The sequence below is a fragment of the Dryobates pubescens genome, chromosome 4 (genome assembly GCF_014839835.1).
Source record: "Dryobates pubescens isolate bDryPub1 chromosome 4, bDryPub1.pri, whole genome shotgun sequence".
NCBI lineage: Eukaryota > Metazoa > Chordata > Aves > Piciformes > Picidae > Dryobates > Dryobates pubescens.
The window spans coordinates 33106635-33123621 of NC_071615.1; the positions used below are offsets into that span (position 1 = coordinate 33106635).

Here is a 16987-nt window from a genome sequence, read left to right on the forward strand (position 1 = left end):
CCTCCTGCTCTGGCAGGTAAAGCATCACCTAAACAGGCACAGACTCCCCTAAACAGGCACACCTTGCTTCCCAACATCGTGGTCTACAGCTGCACAAGCTCCAGCCTCACCAGCTTCCTTCCTGGAAATCCTTAGCACTTTTCTGTCAAATGATAGCCCTTACAAGCACAGTTTCAAGGATCATGACAGACTTCTACCCCATGAATGCTTTTGCTGCCAAAGTTCACTGTTTCCACCGGCCTGCAGCGCACTGCTACTGCAAGAGGAGCCACAGCAGGCATCCACACCGCTGCGCTCCGGAGATCCACCCTCAAACCTGGAGGGAAACAGCAATACAATGTCACACTCGTGCTGCATCTGCTGGAGGACACAGCAGGCCTGCTTTCCTCTCTCATGAGTGATGGTGATGAGCTCGTGTCAGGTGCCAGATGCCAGGCACGTAACTCTTTCTGCCCATCACACCAAGTGTGGATTTTCCAACAATTTTGGTTTCAAAATGAACTTAATGTATCAGCCAGGTGCAAAGCATCTCGGCACCAAGCACATCCAAGTTTCATTTACAAAGGTTGCCCTATGACCTTTCTGACAATTTGATGTGCAGAGCTTTCAACAACCCATTAAGCCTGCCTGGGAAACTGCTGACTGAGAGACAGCCTTCATCTGTCTCCAAGAGGCAGGTGGTATCCATACCTGGTTCCCTCTGCCACAGAGGCCTCCCAGCTGCACATGAAAAGCATCAGCATCAACACCAATGTCCAAGAGTGAAATCAGGTGAGCTTCCCTGTTACACACACACCAGAGATGTACATGCAAGCCTGGAGACAGGGGAGGCTGAGGAAGATCTCATTCCTCTCTACAACTCCCTGAAAGGAGCCAGGTGGGGACTGGGCTCTTCTCCCTAGAATCAGGTGACAGAAGGAGAGGAAATGGCCTGAAATTGTGCCACAGGAGGCTTAAGTTGGATATGAGGAAAAATTTCTTCCCTGCAAGAATGGTCAGGGATTGGCACCGGCTGCCCAGGGAGGTGGTGGAGTCCCCATCCCTGGAGGTGTTCCAAAAACATGTGGCCATGGCACCTGGGGACATGGTTTAGTGGCCGTGGTGGTGTTGGGTTGATGGTTGGACTGGATGGTCTTAGAGGGCTTTTCCAACCTAAACAATTCTATCATTGTATGTGCCCAGAAATCTACCTTAGAGCAAACAGGCTGATGACATCTGCAACATCTCAGGTGCCTGAGCAGTTCAAGTAAACCAGATTGACTACAGACCTTAAAAACAAGGTGCAAGGAAGGGGTTAAGTAATATCTCAGTTTAAGCATGGAGGAAAAGTTGGGGCTTTTTCCCCACACAGCAGGTAATTTGCCAACTAAGAGCAACAAAAATTGGGGGTTGGAAGTTGCTCTAAGCTCCTGCTTGCAGACAGTTACAGGGACTAGAAATACACTGGGATTTTTTAGTCCTCTTAGGAGAAGGGAGAGGAAAACAGGCAGGGGGAAGCACTGGGTGCTCCTTCCAAAACAAGACTTCTCTCCCTAACCCTTCCTCCTTCCTTTAGAGGCTCCCCTCCTTCCATCCTGGCTTCAGGAATGTGAATGAAGTGAAGTGCTTTGACTAAGGTGACAAAACTCTTTCCAGAGCCACAGCAGAGGAAGGAGCCTTTCATTACTCATCCTTGGCTGAAAGCAGAAGACAAAACAAGCAGCAGCCCACACACGGGAGCCATTTCCTATGGAAACAAGCAGACTATAAAGAGACAGAGAAAGATTTGTCCTGCTAGAGCTGGAGAGATCCATCACGTTTGTATATGACACTCCAAAAACCAGCAGGACACCAGCCAGAGAGCTGCTCCTCCCTTATCTGAGCACTCTTCTGGACACCGGGAAATGCCACAGAGGACTGCTGATAAGGCAGCAGCTGTCTCTGCAGAGATGCCTGCCCAGGCCAAGCAGATTCCTGCCACTGACAGCCAATTAATCTAAAACTAGTAAGATTGAGGATTTGGGGTGTTTTTTAAGTCTCCTTCAAATTCTTGTGTGTGACAGGACCAAAGCTTGAGCTTTACCCCAGAAGGAAGGATTTTAGTGAGGAAGCAAAAAAGGCAACTCAAAAGGAAACCTCTCTTCCCTTCTGAGAAGAGTTCAGACACTGCCAAGACTCACAAGTGCACCACAGCTGATATTGTCCTTTCCTTTGGCTTGAGCCAACACCAGCCCAGAGTGACCTTTAGGATAAATCCAGGACTAAATGTAGCACAGTCAACAACAGGGCTAGAGGACCTCGACAAGCACAGCAGAAGGATCCAAACCAGGCCCTGTTTGAACACAGTGCTGCTCAGCTCTAGCTGTCACACACAAACACCAGCAAGCTCACATCTCCAGCACCACACACACTCTAACCATGGCATCACAGAATCATGAAATTCCAGAATGGCTCAGGTTGGAAGGGACCTCAGAGCTCATCTCCTCCAACCCCCTCCACCATGGGCAGGGACACCTCTCAAATAGACTCAGCTGCTCAAGGCCTCATCCAGCCTGGCCTTCAACACCCCCAGGGAAGAGGCAGCCACAGCCTCCCTGGGCAGCCTATTCCAGAGTCTCACCACCCTCCTACTGAAGAACTTCTTCCTCAGCTCCAGTCTAACCCTGCTCTGCCTCAGCTTCAAACCATTCCCCCTTGTCCTGTCTCTAGACACCCTCAGGAGAAGTCCCTCTGCAACCTTCCTGTAGGATCCCTTCAGGTCCTGGCAGGCAGCTCTATGGTCCCCCTGGAGCCTTCTCTTCTCCAGGCTGAGCAACCCCAGCTCCCTCAGCCTGTCCTCACAGCAGAGGTACTCCAGCCCTTGGATCATTGTGGTCCTCCTCTGGACTCATTCTAAGAGTTCTGTGTCCTAAGATGATGTTGCTCCAACCTGGCAGTAACACAGGCAGCCAGGGCTCACCGGAACCATGCTGAGGACAGCTGGGACTCCAGCAGCAATTTTAATGACACATGCTGTATTTTCCCTCCCCACAGTGCTGAGGTCGTTTCATCTGAAGTGTACTTTCAGGAGCCAAAGTGCTGTTAGCTGCACAGGCAAGTCGCACACCCTTGTGAAGTACATCTGCAGCTCCTGGTGGCAGTTCAGATGGAAAAGCATTCCCAGTAAACAGTAACAAAGCCCACACGGATCTCTGCTGCAAGCTGTTTTGCTCAGCTCTCCACAGCCACTTCAAACACCAAGAGGGACATCAGCAAAGCCAAGTGTTAAGTCCCTCAGAGGACTCTTATCATCCCTTGGCTGTATTGCACTTAGCATCAGCAGCATTATGGATTTTAAATCAAGCCTAATCAAAGATTCATTAACAGGCAATACATTAACACAGCCTATAACTACCAGCCACTTAGTGCCCCTTTAACAGCCCCACAGCTCCTGAGCAGGCTGCAAGCATCAGCAGGTCAGGGTATTGCTCCAGCGTTTTTAATAGGATAGGTCAAAGGAATGAAAAATGAGGAATTATATGATGCAAAACAATAGATGTAGCCAGTTTGAAGGTACCTGTTCAAGTCATGCCATGTATGTAAACTCTGCCCCTCACAGGTGGTTTGGGTGCAGAACTAATTTTAGAAGATAAAAGAAAAGCAGGCTGACCAACTCCAAACAGAAGCCCTCATTTTCCCACCTCTGTAAGCAGCAAGTCCCGTTTCCCACCCCAGTCAAACACTGGCATATCTGTGTCTACACCCAGACAGCACCAGAGCATGGGCTCAGAGTCCCAGAGGTGCCCACTGATGCCAACCCCCATAGCACTGTCACTGGGTAAAGCAGCATCTTGACTGCTGTTTTGCACGTGCAAAACAGGTGGGGTTTAGAAGCACTTCCAGGCTTTTTCCCAGTTGGTGGGAACTGGAGACAGGCAGCAGTCCCTTCTGGAGAGCTAGAGGAAGCGCAGAACAGGCCTACAGCACTGAGGTGCCTCAAGGTTACTCTTCCTGCTTATCAGGGAGTACATCAAGCCACTAAAACATGGGCAGCTTTTTCTGAATTTCCTTCAGAGAAATGGACCTTCTCCTCAAACACTCCCACTGCTTTTCCTGATTATCCTGGGAAAAAATTAGCAGTGGGAATGTATGGACCTCAAAAAGCGATGCCACAGGAAGCTGCCAGTCAGCATCCTGTACTGGAAATAGCCTGATGATGCTGTCCATGTTCCATTAAAGTCAGCTACCATCAAAGACTGAAAAAGGTGTGTGGGGGAAATCATAACAGAAGAATAGGATAAATAAAACTGCACTGTCTGGCTGCAAAGAGCCACCACACCTTTCTAATAATGAAATCATAGGCAAGAGCAGCAGCAACACAAACTAGGTAGCAAAGAGCACCCACAGTAGCTCCCAGCTATCAAAACAGCAAATTTGCAAAGGCAAACTCAGTGTGGCTTTACTAAAAGTGACCCTTCAAAGGCAAATCCAGCATGGCTCTACCAAAAGCCCACATTCTCAGCAGCATTCCAGGGTTTGGGAAGTCTTTGAAGCAGAATGATCACAGTTCTAACCACCACCTGCTAACCTCTGGATTCATCCTGTAAGGCTGCTGGGCAAAGCTTTCTTTTCTTGCCTGATGTATGAATGAAGGGATTTTCCTCTAACCACAACTGCTGGGTATTTTTAGTGCCTTTCCTCTACAAGCAATCTTAAGTCCATTTAAAATGCATTTATCCACATGTATATAAATCAAGTCCTGTTCACAAACTGCATTTGTCCTCAAAGTCTGAGCAGATCAAAAGCAATGACAGCCTCTCCAGATTAAAAACTGCACAGTTGCATGATACATAGAATAGAATACATAGAATACCACAAGCTGGTTTCAACTCAAGAAGATTTTTTGGATGAAAAGCAAAGAGGAACTATCCATGAATGTAGGAGAAGCCTATTTTGGATGGTATTTCAATTTAATTCCATCAAGCACTGCTTACAATAAGTACTACAGGCAGATCTGCAGGAAAGATTTCATGACATAAAGGTTTAAAAAAGCAGCACATGCTTGTGCTCTGCATCATCCAGCACCTGGCACTGATGACACAAAGGTAAAAAAGTATCACATACTCATGCTCTGTACTATCTGAGGCCTGGTATGTCCTGGGCTAAGCACACAAAGGTGTTAGATCCAGCTCAGACCAAACACTGCTCTTTTCTTGACAGTGCCATACCCAGGAGCCTTTCAGCCCTTAGAGCAGATCATGTGTGCCACACACAGTGTAGCCTCACATCTCCAGGCTCCACATAAATAGTTTTGGACACATGAATAATTTTACTCAAGCAGTAAAATCCCATCTGAAGCTATTGGGACTTATTTCATGAGCATGCATTTGCATTATTATTACTGTTCTATCTGCTTTGTAATGTGTCCTCAGCACAAGGTTATGAGAAGATTGATGAAATCCAGGCAACTATCCATAGCACCATCCTTCAGTTCCAGTACCTCAGCATGAAATAAGGAGACTGAAAAGATCCAGGATGATATTTTTTCTATGTATATAAAGAGCCCTGAAGCCAAATGAATTGGCACTGTTCCATACCAGTATGCCTGATGATTTTCAAAGTTCACTCATAAAGTTTCAACCAAGCCAGTGACACTGAAGGGTTTTCACAGCTGAAATACAGTTTAATTTTGCATAACAAATAATCCCTCTTTCTACCTAAGCTTATTTGCCACCAAATGCATGATCTACATGCCACAAAGCACAGAAAAATGCAGATGAGTTGGGAGAAGAAAACAACCACATGACAAGGCTGCTTTGTCTCCAGAGAAGTTCATAACCTTGTGCTCTGCTTGGTGCACACACAGTGGATGCTCCAGTATCTTAGAATCATAGAATCAATAAGGTTGGAAAAGACCTCAAAGATCATCAAGTCCAACCTTTCACCCAAGACCTCATGACTACTAGACCATGGTACCAAGTGCCACGTCCAATCCCCTCTTGAACACCTCCAGGGACAGTGACTCCACCGCCTCCCCGGGCAGCACATTCTAATGCCTAACAACTCTGTGAAGAACTTTCTCCTCACCTCGAGCCTAAACTTCCCCTGGCACAGCTTGAGACTGTGTCCTCTTGTTCTGGTGCTGGTTGCCTGGGAGAAGAGACCAACCCCCTCCTGGCTACAACCACCCTTCAGGTAGTTGTAGACAGCAATAAGGTCTCCCCTGAGCCTCCTCTTCTCCAGGCTATCTTAAAATACTATCAGCAACCACCCCATGCTCCAGGTACTCATCCCATAAAAACACACACAAGGGAAAACTAACCAAGCAAAAACAATACAAAATCAAACACAGACTTTGACATTCTGAAGATGAAAACCAGAAATCTACAAATGTTACTTCTAGAACGTTCATCACTGCAGCTTCAGTGTTTTGATACAGTAATCAAGATGCTCAGAGAGGTAGTTGAAGCCTCATCCCTGGAGATATTCAAGGTGAGGACTGACAGGGCTCTGGGCAAGCTGATCTAGTTGAGGATGTCGCTGCTACTGCAGCAGGGGCTGGACTAGATGACTTTTGAAGGTCCCTTCCAACCCAGACCATTCTATGATTCTATGAATATTCCAACATTACCACAAATTAATTAGGATGTAAAAAACCAAAACATTATATGCCAGTTTCCCTTTAGCAGCACATTCACCTTACACTTCCACCAGCTTTATCTTCTTTGTTTTGCAGTTAACAGAAGAAAATGTATAGACAAAGAAGTAGGACCCTTAGCTTTGATTTGTTAGGGTTCCAGAATGTCTACCAAGTAGCTGCAGCTCAAGTTTGGGGCTTTAGAAACAACATCTTCACATTATTCTATTTGATTTACATACCCAAGGAGACCTCTCTTTCCAACTAGGAAATCTTTTCCTGCAACTTTCTTCAATTCCTTTCCTCACTCAGAAAGAGGGAGGAAAAAAAATAATCAAAACTACCAAGCTGAAAAAAAAAGACCAAAGGGCCAACACCAAGCAGAAGATCCTGGCAGGTAATGGTATGGCAAACATTTCTCAACTCAATAAATGTTCACTGTCTGTACAACAGGAACAGAACCCCAAAACAGTGACTTGTGAAAACAGAACCTGTTTAAGCTTAGTTTCAGAACCTAAAACCAGGGTTGGGCAGTGGCGGGTAGGGTTCTCCATGCAAGGTTTTTACATCCCTCCACCTCCCTCCTTTCTGTTCCAACTGTTAGCTCAAGCCACACCCCTAATAAACCAGCACCAGACTCTTGCTGTCACATTACCATTCAGGAGGGAATCTACTCAAAAATACTGTTCTGCTGCCCATAAAATCCAACATGCAGCAAAGGAAAAATGAAAGGATGAATTCTGTACCTCCAGCTCCGTCTCCCTCCGATTGATAGCATCTGTAGATTGATTTAATTTCTCCAGCTCTCCCTAGAAAGCAAGAAAGAAAAGTCAAATACATATTAAAAACAAACTAAAGATCAGGGGGAGGAGAAGAGTCTGAGAAGGCTCATCCAGCACACAAGGGCTGTGGCTCACAAACTCAGTGAAAAGAGGAAACTTTGAGACGTTTAGAATAACTTCACCACTGCTGCTGACAAGAAAAATAATCAGAGCAGCTCTACAGTTTCATTTTAAGGCAGAGTATTTCCTGTGCTGGCTCATTCCTTGTCACCAAACATAAATACAAGGTACAGCAAGTTCTGTCTTGTTAATCAATACAGCCACTATCTGCTGGTGCCCAGCAAGATACACACACCCCTCCCAGCAGCACTGACATAAAGCTGGTGCTGTCACGGCAGACTTCCAGGGAGAGCACAGCATTGATAAGAGGCACAGCTTGCAGCAGTAGTAGCGTTTGAGTCCGGATTTTACCAAACCATTCCAGCACACAACCAGTCCATGGGACACAGGGTTATGTTTACATAGCCTGCCTTCCAGTCAACGTTCTGATCTCTTAACGGCAAAAACAAAGGTGCTAAATCCCTCAAATAAATATTTACTAGAGGTAGTGTTGGCACAGACGAAGTTACCACCAAAACAAAGCTCCTTCTTAATGACTTCATTACCACAAACCCCCACTCTCAGAAGCAGAATCCAGTGGATTTCATTATCTGAGCAACGTACTACTCTGAGTGAGATCCTACAGCCTCGACTGGGGTGTTCTCTAACTCAAATGTTATTTAATTTTCAACCAGTGTAATAGAATCCTCCCCAAAGCCTTTAGCTGTGTAAAGCCACCACCGTAAATTGATTGTCACTTGTGCCATTTCCCTCTAGATTACAAGAACTGCTCTGGTTACAGTCAGAAAGGAATTAATTGCAACATCTTAGCTCTTTTCTCCTCAGAGGTCAGATTGCATTCCCAGCTCCTGGGATTCAGAAGATACATATTTACAAATCCGTGTTTTCTGGAGCAGGCACTCATAGGGGAATTGCCCAACTGCCCTTTGCTAAGAACGCCGCAGCTCCTGGGGCTGGCACAGCCTGGTTCCCAACCACACAGAACTCAACAAAAGCCCTGCTTGCCAGCAGCGTGCAATCCAGGTACGTGGGAACGTGTCACAAGCTGAAGAACCCGAGGCCAGAATTAGATCACTGGGCACTAAGGGAGCTCAGCTTCACAAAATGAGGCCAGTAACAGGCTACCTTTTCCGGAGAATCATACAATGCCAGGTTGGAAGGGACCCCCAAGGATCACCTGGTCCAACCTTTTGGCCAAGGGCCTCACTCGCTGCAACCATGGCTTGTGAATTTTGCAATTGGTCTGCTCAGCTCTGGAACAGAAATGCTCGGGATGAAGAGAAGAACGGCGACCCCAGCAAGGAGGCCCTGTGCCAAGGCTCCAATCCCCTCAGCAACGTACACACACGCCTATAAGCACCCGTGGCAAGCAGCCGCAGCGGTGCTGGAGGCAAAAGCCATCAATCTGCGGAGATCTAAAAATACCGCTCAGCTCGGGGGCCACGGCGAGCTGCGGCGAGCACCGGGCAGTCGGTCACGGCCCGCTTTGGGGCTCGAAAGCTTTGTTCAGAAGCCACCCCCACAAAATAAAAGCGTTTCAGAAGGCGCTCGTAGAGAGGCAATAGCAGCTTCCCTACAGCCCCTTTTTTAAACGAGGTCTAATGATTTAAAATCACGTTCAAACCCGGTGTTTCCCCCCTGTTACGAGTTCCTGGGCGCTAGCCCTGTCGGCGAGTAGGGTCACCCTGTCCTGGCCAGGGATCGGGGTGCAGGGGTCTCGGCGGCAGCCCGAGAGAGGCCATCGCGGAGCCCGGGCCGTGGGGTAACAAAGGATCGGGACCGGGGCTGCTTCCCCCGCGGCCGGCGGGCGCCCGGGCACCGGGGCTGCTCCGCGCCGCCTCCCGCACACGGTCATGGCCATGCACATGCATGTGCGTACACATACGTGTGACATGCACACGGACACACACACGCGTGTGCATGCACATACGTGTACACACACAGGCGGGGGGGCGCGTTCCTGCGGAAACACGGGCCGGAGGCCCTGACTCTGACAGCCATTAGACACCACAGGCGCTAAGATAAATTACGACAGGAAGCCCCCCGCCTGAGGGCCCGGCCGGGACTTACCTGGATGCGGGGGTCCACCTCCTCCTCCTCGGGCCGCGGGCCCTCCTCGGCGGCGCGCCCGCGCCTGGTGCCCGGCTCCATGGCGGCGGCGGCGGCTGCTGCTAGCGCTGCTGCTAGCGCTGCCGCCGCTGTACCCCGCTGTTCCCCGCCGCTGCCTCCGGCTCCGCCACTGCCTGCCGTTGCCGGCCCCTCCTCCGGGGGAACCCCGCCTCCGGGGGAACCCCTCCTTCCTTCCCCTTCCCTCCTTCTCCGCCGCACCCCCGGGCCTTTGTGCGGCCGCACCGCACGGAGGGCAGGCGCCGCAGCCGCGGGCTTTGCTGGCTGTGTAACGCTGTCGTCCCCGCCCCGTGTCCGTGCGGGGCTGGCCCCGTCTACCCCCCAGCAGAGCGACCCCGCAGCTCTAGCGCCCGGCTCCGAAACGGGCAGGGGCAGGAGCTGCCAGCGGTACCTGGCAGGGTCGCTTCTGCTTTTGTTTGTTCCCCTTCTCTCGTTCTCGGCTCTGCCAGGCCCTGTTGGCGGCTGACAGGGCTATGGAGGAGAAGAGGGGAGAGAATGGGAAGAAATTAGAACGAGAAAGCCCTTCCAACAGCCCTGGCAAGGGCAATGAAGCCCAGATTTGCATTGTGTAGCAGCGGAGCGAGGCGTTGCTGTACCTGCTGCGTGCAGCAAAAACAGACACACCAAAGACATGTCCCCTTGACAGCTAAAAGAGCCTCTTGCCAGCAGCACTGCCCCTGGCTGGCAGCGCTCCTCAGAGAAGGGTCTCTCTAATCACAGCGGCAGTGCTCAAACTATTCCCCAACCACCCTCTGACTGGGGTGCGGCGACAGGGATAGGCTCCAGCTCCACACCCCGCTGGCCTCAGCCACCACTCAAACCCCTCCTGTGCAATCTTTCCTCCCTTCTCACAGCAACCCCAGGCTGAGACCAGAAGAGATTCCCTCTTCAGCAAGCGGGACACAAAGGTGGTGCTTCGTCTTTGCTCTCCTCAAGATGCAGAGGACACAGTCCCACCGGAGCACCTGTCCCACCAGAACACCTGTAGGAAAAGCCAGGCATGAAGTTTGGCCATGCTCAAACCACTTGGCCACACTGAATCTCTTCCCCACTCCCTCTGGGTAGGGAACGAGTCATTTCAAACAGATGAGGAACCTCTCTCCACCTTACAAGTATCACCTTTGAGATACTCCATTTTTGTTCAAAAACTTCTCAAAAGATTAAAAAAAAAAAAGAAGAATTTACAAGTTTCTGTGTGGTGAAGAAGCTTTACTTGGGAGACTCAAGATGGGGAAAAAAAACTGTCAGCAAAGCACAAGATAAAAACATTCCTGCTCCTGAGGAGGTGAAAGCAAAACAGTCAGGCTCTTCCAAACACTGCAAAGAATAACAAAAACCAACCAAACAAAGAAAAACCCCAAACCAAACAAAAGAAAATAGGGAGGAAGAGGTGAGTGGCACAAACACTTGAAAACAGGATAAACATGCACCAACAAACCAAAATAATCCAGGAGCGGAGGAGGCATTGCCCAAACACAGCTGGGTGTTTTGCAACATCTTCACTTCTCGCAGCAGCAGAAATCCTGGGAAGGGAATACAGCCCCCAAACCACCCACAGCCAAGTGTTTCCCTGCTGTCCACGGAGGGAACTCATTCTCAGGATGGTTTGTAGATCATCTCTGAGCAGACACTGAGCAGCTGGAATTTGCATGTTCAATAGGATCAGCTGGGAAGAAGCAGGCATCAGTGATGGAGCTCTTGGGGAAGCACACGGATGGCTGTGCTTAGTTTAGGGGAGGAAATCAAAGTGAATGGGTAGCGTAACTTCAAATCCTGGTTCCGAATGGGTTTTAAGGAAGGGTTGGAGTGGTTTGGATTTTTTCTCTAAATGGCATCTCACACTCAAACTTCTGCTCATATTCTGCTCATGCTTGTCCTCAAAACCTGCTTCTGCCCAAGCACTCAAATTTGAGGGCAAGGCCCTCAAATACAAATCAGAGTCCATTTCCTCCTCAGAAACAAGAATCTCCTTTCTGACCACAGAGAGTGTGCTGAGCAGAGTCCAGGGCTAATTAACACTCATTTAATTCCTGAAGAGACATCTGCAACTCACAGAATCATGGAATGGCTTAGACTGGAAGCACCTCAGAGATCATCTACTCCAATCTCCCTGCCATTGACAGGGATGCCTCTCAATTAGACTTGGTAGCCCAAGGACTCATCCAATCTGGCCTTAAACACCTGCAGGGAGGAGCCATGCACAGAATCACAGAATCTATCTGGTTGGAAGAGACCTCAAAGATCACCCAGTCCAACTCTGGACCCAGGACTGAAGGGTCAACACTAAACCATGTCCCTAAGTGCCAGGTACACACAGTGCATGAACACCTCCAGGGACAGCAACTCCACCATTGCCCTGTGCTGCCCATTCCAATGTTTGAGAACCCTTGCAATGAAGAAATATCTCCCAACATTCAGCCCAAACCTCTCCTGGTGCAGCTTGCATCCATCTCCTCTAGTTCTGTCACTTGTCATAAGGGAGAAGAGGCTGGCACCACAGCCTCCCTGGGCAACCTATTCCAGTTCATGGAAACCTTTGTGGAGAAGACAGGCTGAGAGGCAGAGCCTGGTGTACAGAAAGTTGCTGCCCCTCTGCTCATGGTGACTGCAGAAATTCTGCTCTCAAAAACTCCTCTGGGTTCACAGAGTATGGTGGTGGAAGCTGATTTCCAACTGGCCTCAAATATCGAAGCACTCTTGCAGTTTGGTTTTAAATAACTTGCTACCAAACTTGCAAAGAGGAGTTATATGCACTCCAGTTCTGAGGAGAATCACAGAGTGGTTTGGGTCGGAAGAGACCTTAAAAATCATCCAGTTCCAGCCCCCTGCCATGGGCAAAGAAACCTCCCACCAGCCCAGCTTGCTCATGGCCTCATCCAACCTGGCCTTGAACACCTCCAGGGAGGGGGCATCCATAACCTCCCTAGGCAACCTGTTCCAGTGTCTCCCCACCCTCACTGCCAAGAATTTCTTCCTCATCTCCAGTCTCAATCTGCTCTTCACAGACAAAATTCTGCATATCATTTCCTAACTGCCCCCACCCAGAACCTGTGCCCTTCTTGGCTTTCAGGAGCACATCACACATGTTAAAAATGCCTTCAAACATGAAGCAGGACCTCTCCCACAGCCACTGTGCCCTTGAAGAGCTGCTCCTCCAGAGGCTGAGCACATGCACCTTCTGAAGCTAAAGACTTTACATTCCCTGGGTGCACACACAGTGTACTGCACACTTAAGAAGTGGCCTCAATCCAGACCTTCTCTGACTTGTTTCTCAAGTGAATTTTCACCCCTCCATGCTCACAATGGGCCCAGCATGCTCCTACTCTGCACTTCAGGAGGTGCTGGAAATCACCTCACTTATTTTTGGCATGGTTTGTGAGATGCTATGGCTTTAGGAACGTGCACACAAACCACATGCACAAGGATGCCTTAATGGAGCTTGAGCATCTGTAGTGCACACAGCTGTAGATTTCCCCACCTACAAGGAATGTATTTAAAGAAAGAGGCACATCCCAAAATACCCTTTAATTTCACTTCTCCTTAACAAGCACCATTTAAGGATGATTAAAAATACGCTCTAGGCTTCAGAGGGCTACAGAAAAAGGACGCTCATTTAAAGAGGTGCAATCTATTTCCCCAGACACTCTAATCTTAATATCTTTCATAAAAACAAAATCCAAGGATTTTAGCCAAGTTACCTGCTGGGCCAGCTCCTACTGGACAGGCATTTCTAGCCCAGGAGCTCCTTTCCTAACCCTTCCCTCACACTGTGCTCTGCTCTGGGCAATCAGCACAGAGTCATCTTTCAGCTCACCAGGAAAAGGGCTTCTGGGCACAGGCAACACTTCTGAGAGGTGTTTTTGTGACACTGGTCACTGGCACCTCCCTGCCACCAGTCAGGCATCTCCTAGGGAGCAAAATCACCACACACATGCAGGCTGGAGCACAGCTCTGTGTCTAAGCAGCCTGGTGATCACCGAAAGCTCTCTGGCCGTGGACCTCACCTCTCAGTAAAACCTTGCTATGAGACAGGAAATCTACCTGTACCCTGTTTTAGGCTGCTGAGCACAGAACACTAACTCCCTGAGCCTCCAGAATACCTTTCACCAGAGCATCTCAGAACACTCCTTCAAGCATGAGCCACCCAGGAAAGCTTTCCCTTTGGTTTCCTGCAAGAATCCCATTCCTTACAGGAGCTGAGCAGTTAAATAGAGGGGAACAGCACAGCTCTGTCAAGTGCAAGGATGGCGCAGAGGATCAGGGAAGCAGATGTCTCTTCAAAATGAACTTTCAAGCAAGGGGCCGAGCAGACCAGGTAGCTACAGAAAGATTTGAGGCCTCATTATCATCATGACAACCTTCAAGATGAAACCCTGGTCTATATCTAGATAAATAGACCAAAAACACTGTCTGCCAACCAACAGGGAGCTGCTGCTTCTGAGCTGTGAAGGCAGCCTGGCAGCCAAGAGGGCTGCAAATCCCAGAGGTGGGGACAGACCCTTCCACAGCCAAGCCTTACTAGCAAGGTGTTGAGAAAGGAAGCAAGGGACCACGAAAAGATCTTACCATAGCTGACTGATCTGTAGGGGGATGACAGGAGAAGTAGGTCATGAGGTTTGTGGTGACAGGTTGGACTCGATGATCCTCGAGGTCTCTTCCAACCTTGGCAATACTGTGATACTGTGAAATGTTTTCCCTTCCCTCCTCTCTAGCTTCTTTCAGGTGCCTTACACTCTAAATTACCTTGTGCCAGAACACATGAGCTTAGCAAGGATCCAGATACAGGCAAAGCGGTCAGTCTGACAAATTCCAGTTGATGCCTGCAAGAGCCAAAGCTTCCACACTTCAGGTGTCTCTTTCCAGATATGCATGGGAATACACAAGCCTTTAAAACACTTGTTGTGATTGGGATTAAATTAACGAGGCAGGAATTACAAAAACATAGTTATCTTTATTTTCCTGAAAACCCTGATGCCAAATTATGTACAAAACTGATAACATTTATTTACAGTCTATTTGGTCGTGAATTCTACAAGGATGCTTATGGGCAACTTTGGTACGATTTACAGAGTTCAGAGAATGGGAAAGGCTAAGCCACAGAATAGCTTCACCCCACAAGCCAGGACCTTAGGGAAAGCCAAGGAGAACGCCGGCTGTACTCACCAGGGCGGAGCAGGAATTTGGAGATGGTCCCTAGGGCTCTCTTCGCTGGCAGGCTCCAGAGCCGCGAGTTTGTAATCCAGTGTGTGGCTCACGTGGCACAGATCCAAAGGGAAAGGGACCCACCAAAATCAAAGTGTCCTTGGACACAGCTGCCACGAGGCCAGACTCGTGCAGCAGCACTGCCTGAGCAGTGCAAGGGAAGCCACACTGCCGGCCTGTGCCGGCCGACAGCCGCAGCGTTACGGCAGGCAGGGTCACTCCGGCAGCAGGACCCCAGGGCAGGCAGGTCCGGGGAGAAGCCAGGTCTGAGCGCTGACCTCTCCAATCTCACCACCAATCCAGACGAGAGCAGAGCGAGCCCAAAATGAGCGCCAAAACTGATCCAAAATGGGCACCAACAGGGATCCAAAATGAGCGCCAAAACGGATCCAAAATGGGCACCAACAGGGATCCAAAATGAGCGCCAAAACTGATCCAGAATAGGCACCAACACGGATCCAAAATGAGCGCCAAAACTGATCCAGAATGGGCACCAACACGGATCCAAAATGAGCGCCAGCACTGATCCAAAATGGGCACCAACACGGATCCAAAATGAGCGCCAACAGGGATCCAAAATGGGCACCAACAGGGATACAAAATGAGCGCCAAAACTGATCCAGAATGGGCACCAACACGGATCCAAAATGAGCGCCAACAGGGATCCAAAATGGGCACCAACAGGGATCCAAAATGAGCGCCAACAGGGATCCAAAATGGGCACCAACACGGATCCAAAATGAGCGCCAAAACTGATCCAGAATGGGCACCAACACGGATCCAAAATGAGCGCCAAAACGAGGGTGGAAATGAGAGCCCAGAGCGCTTTCTGGTCACTATTTAAGATTTCCCTGGACAATGTGTCCAGTGCCAATATATCCTGGGTGCAAAGCACCCAGCCAATTACAGCTCCAAATCCCAGTGTGGACTTCTCCCCACGGGTGAATGCCTGTGAGGGGCTTCAGCTCTTGGCAGGAAGGCTGGAGCCTTTTTACCTGTCCCCCAGCGGGAGGGGAAGGCAATTTCGCGCCTTTGTCTTCCCTCATCAAACCTCTTCTGGTGGCGGTTGGGGAAGGGGGGTGTTGGAGCATCCTGTAACAATACTCACATTAAAAACCACAAACTGTTTCAGCTTTGTAAAGGTGAAATGCGCCTGTGTACAAAGCCCCTTTCCCTGCTCTCCTACCAGTAATAGAAAGATCTTCTGCCCCCCACCCACTGCCTGGCAGAGTCCCACTCTTCAGAGCTTCCTGTCACATAAAGCCTGAGTGATGGAGCGCGCTGTGTGTAGGAGTGAAGCAGAGCCTGGTTTAGCACCCAGCTTCATGTACCAGGAGAAGCATCAGTCTTCAGCAGGAAGAAATAAAGAAGATAAGGAGGTAAGTATATAAGCCTTCAGAAAACCCTGCCCAGGAGGACCCCGGGAGCCTGACAGGTCATCCTTCATTAGCATGGGGATGGACACAAGTCACTGGGGACTATGTTTCCCTCATCTGAAATGTGTCCCCCGAGCCTCCCTTTTAGCTCCTTTGGCCTTTCCTCCTGTTTCCTCCCATTCTCTAACTTCCTCCCCTCCCATAGTCCTTGCAGGGAGTTGTTGACACCAGAAGCCCTGCAGGCATCCCTGCGCTCACACTGCCAGAACTCTCCTGGGATGTGAACTATCTCGGTTCCCTGGAAATGACAAGCATGGTGGGTGGGGGGGTTTGGGGGGGTGGGGTGCGTTTCTGTAGTGGGCAGCAGGATTTTACCTGTCAAAATTGGTTCCGAAAGGGTACTTTTCTTTCTCCAAACTTTTTACATTGCTTTTGGTAACAAAGGGGAGTTGAGGCACAGTGCCTAGCCCAAGGACGGCTGCTGTGGCCAGAACTGTGCCAGAAAGTGGGCTGAGCCACTTGGGGAATCATCATGGTCACAGCCACAAGCAGATAAGGAGGAAGGCAGCTGAGGGGTTTGGGTTGACAGATGTGTGAGGATCATCCAGCCCTGTTCTGGACAAGGGTCCACACATTGGAAGATACTCACATGTAACATGCAGCCTTCTCAAGAGCAAGCCCACCAGAAAGGAGATGGATCTGCCTCCATGGTTTCCCCCTTGAGGAAGGGTTCTGTGTGCAAAGCACCTAGGGACCTAGGAGGCTTGTCTCTGACATCTCCCACA

At 49.5% G+C, this 16987-nt stretch overlaps 1 protein-coding gene across 1 annotated transcript in view; it reads right to left on the reverse strand.

Moving 5' to 3' along the window:
• The window catches only part of SH3BP5 (SH3 domain binding protein 5), a 45267-nt gene extending 35592 nt beyond the window's left edge, over positions 1-9675 (reverse strand). The window contains exons 1-2 of the mRNA XM_009908005.2: positions 9568-9675; positions 7342-7404 (exon numbers count right to left, since the gene is read on the reverse strand). Of these exons, the coding sequence (XP_009906307.2) occupies positions 7342-7404; positions 9568-9648 (144 nt within the window). The 5' untranslated portion in view covers positions 9649-9675. The remainder of the gene's footprint in view (positions 1-7341; positions 7405-9567) is intronic.
• Between the last annotated feature and the right edge of the window lie 7312 nt (positions 9676-16987).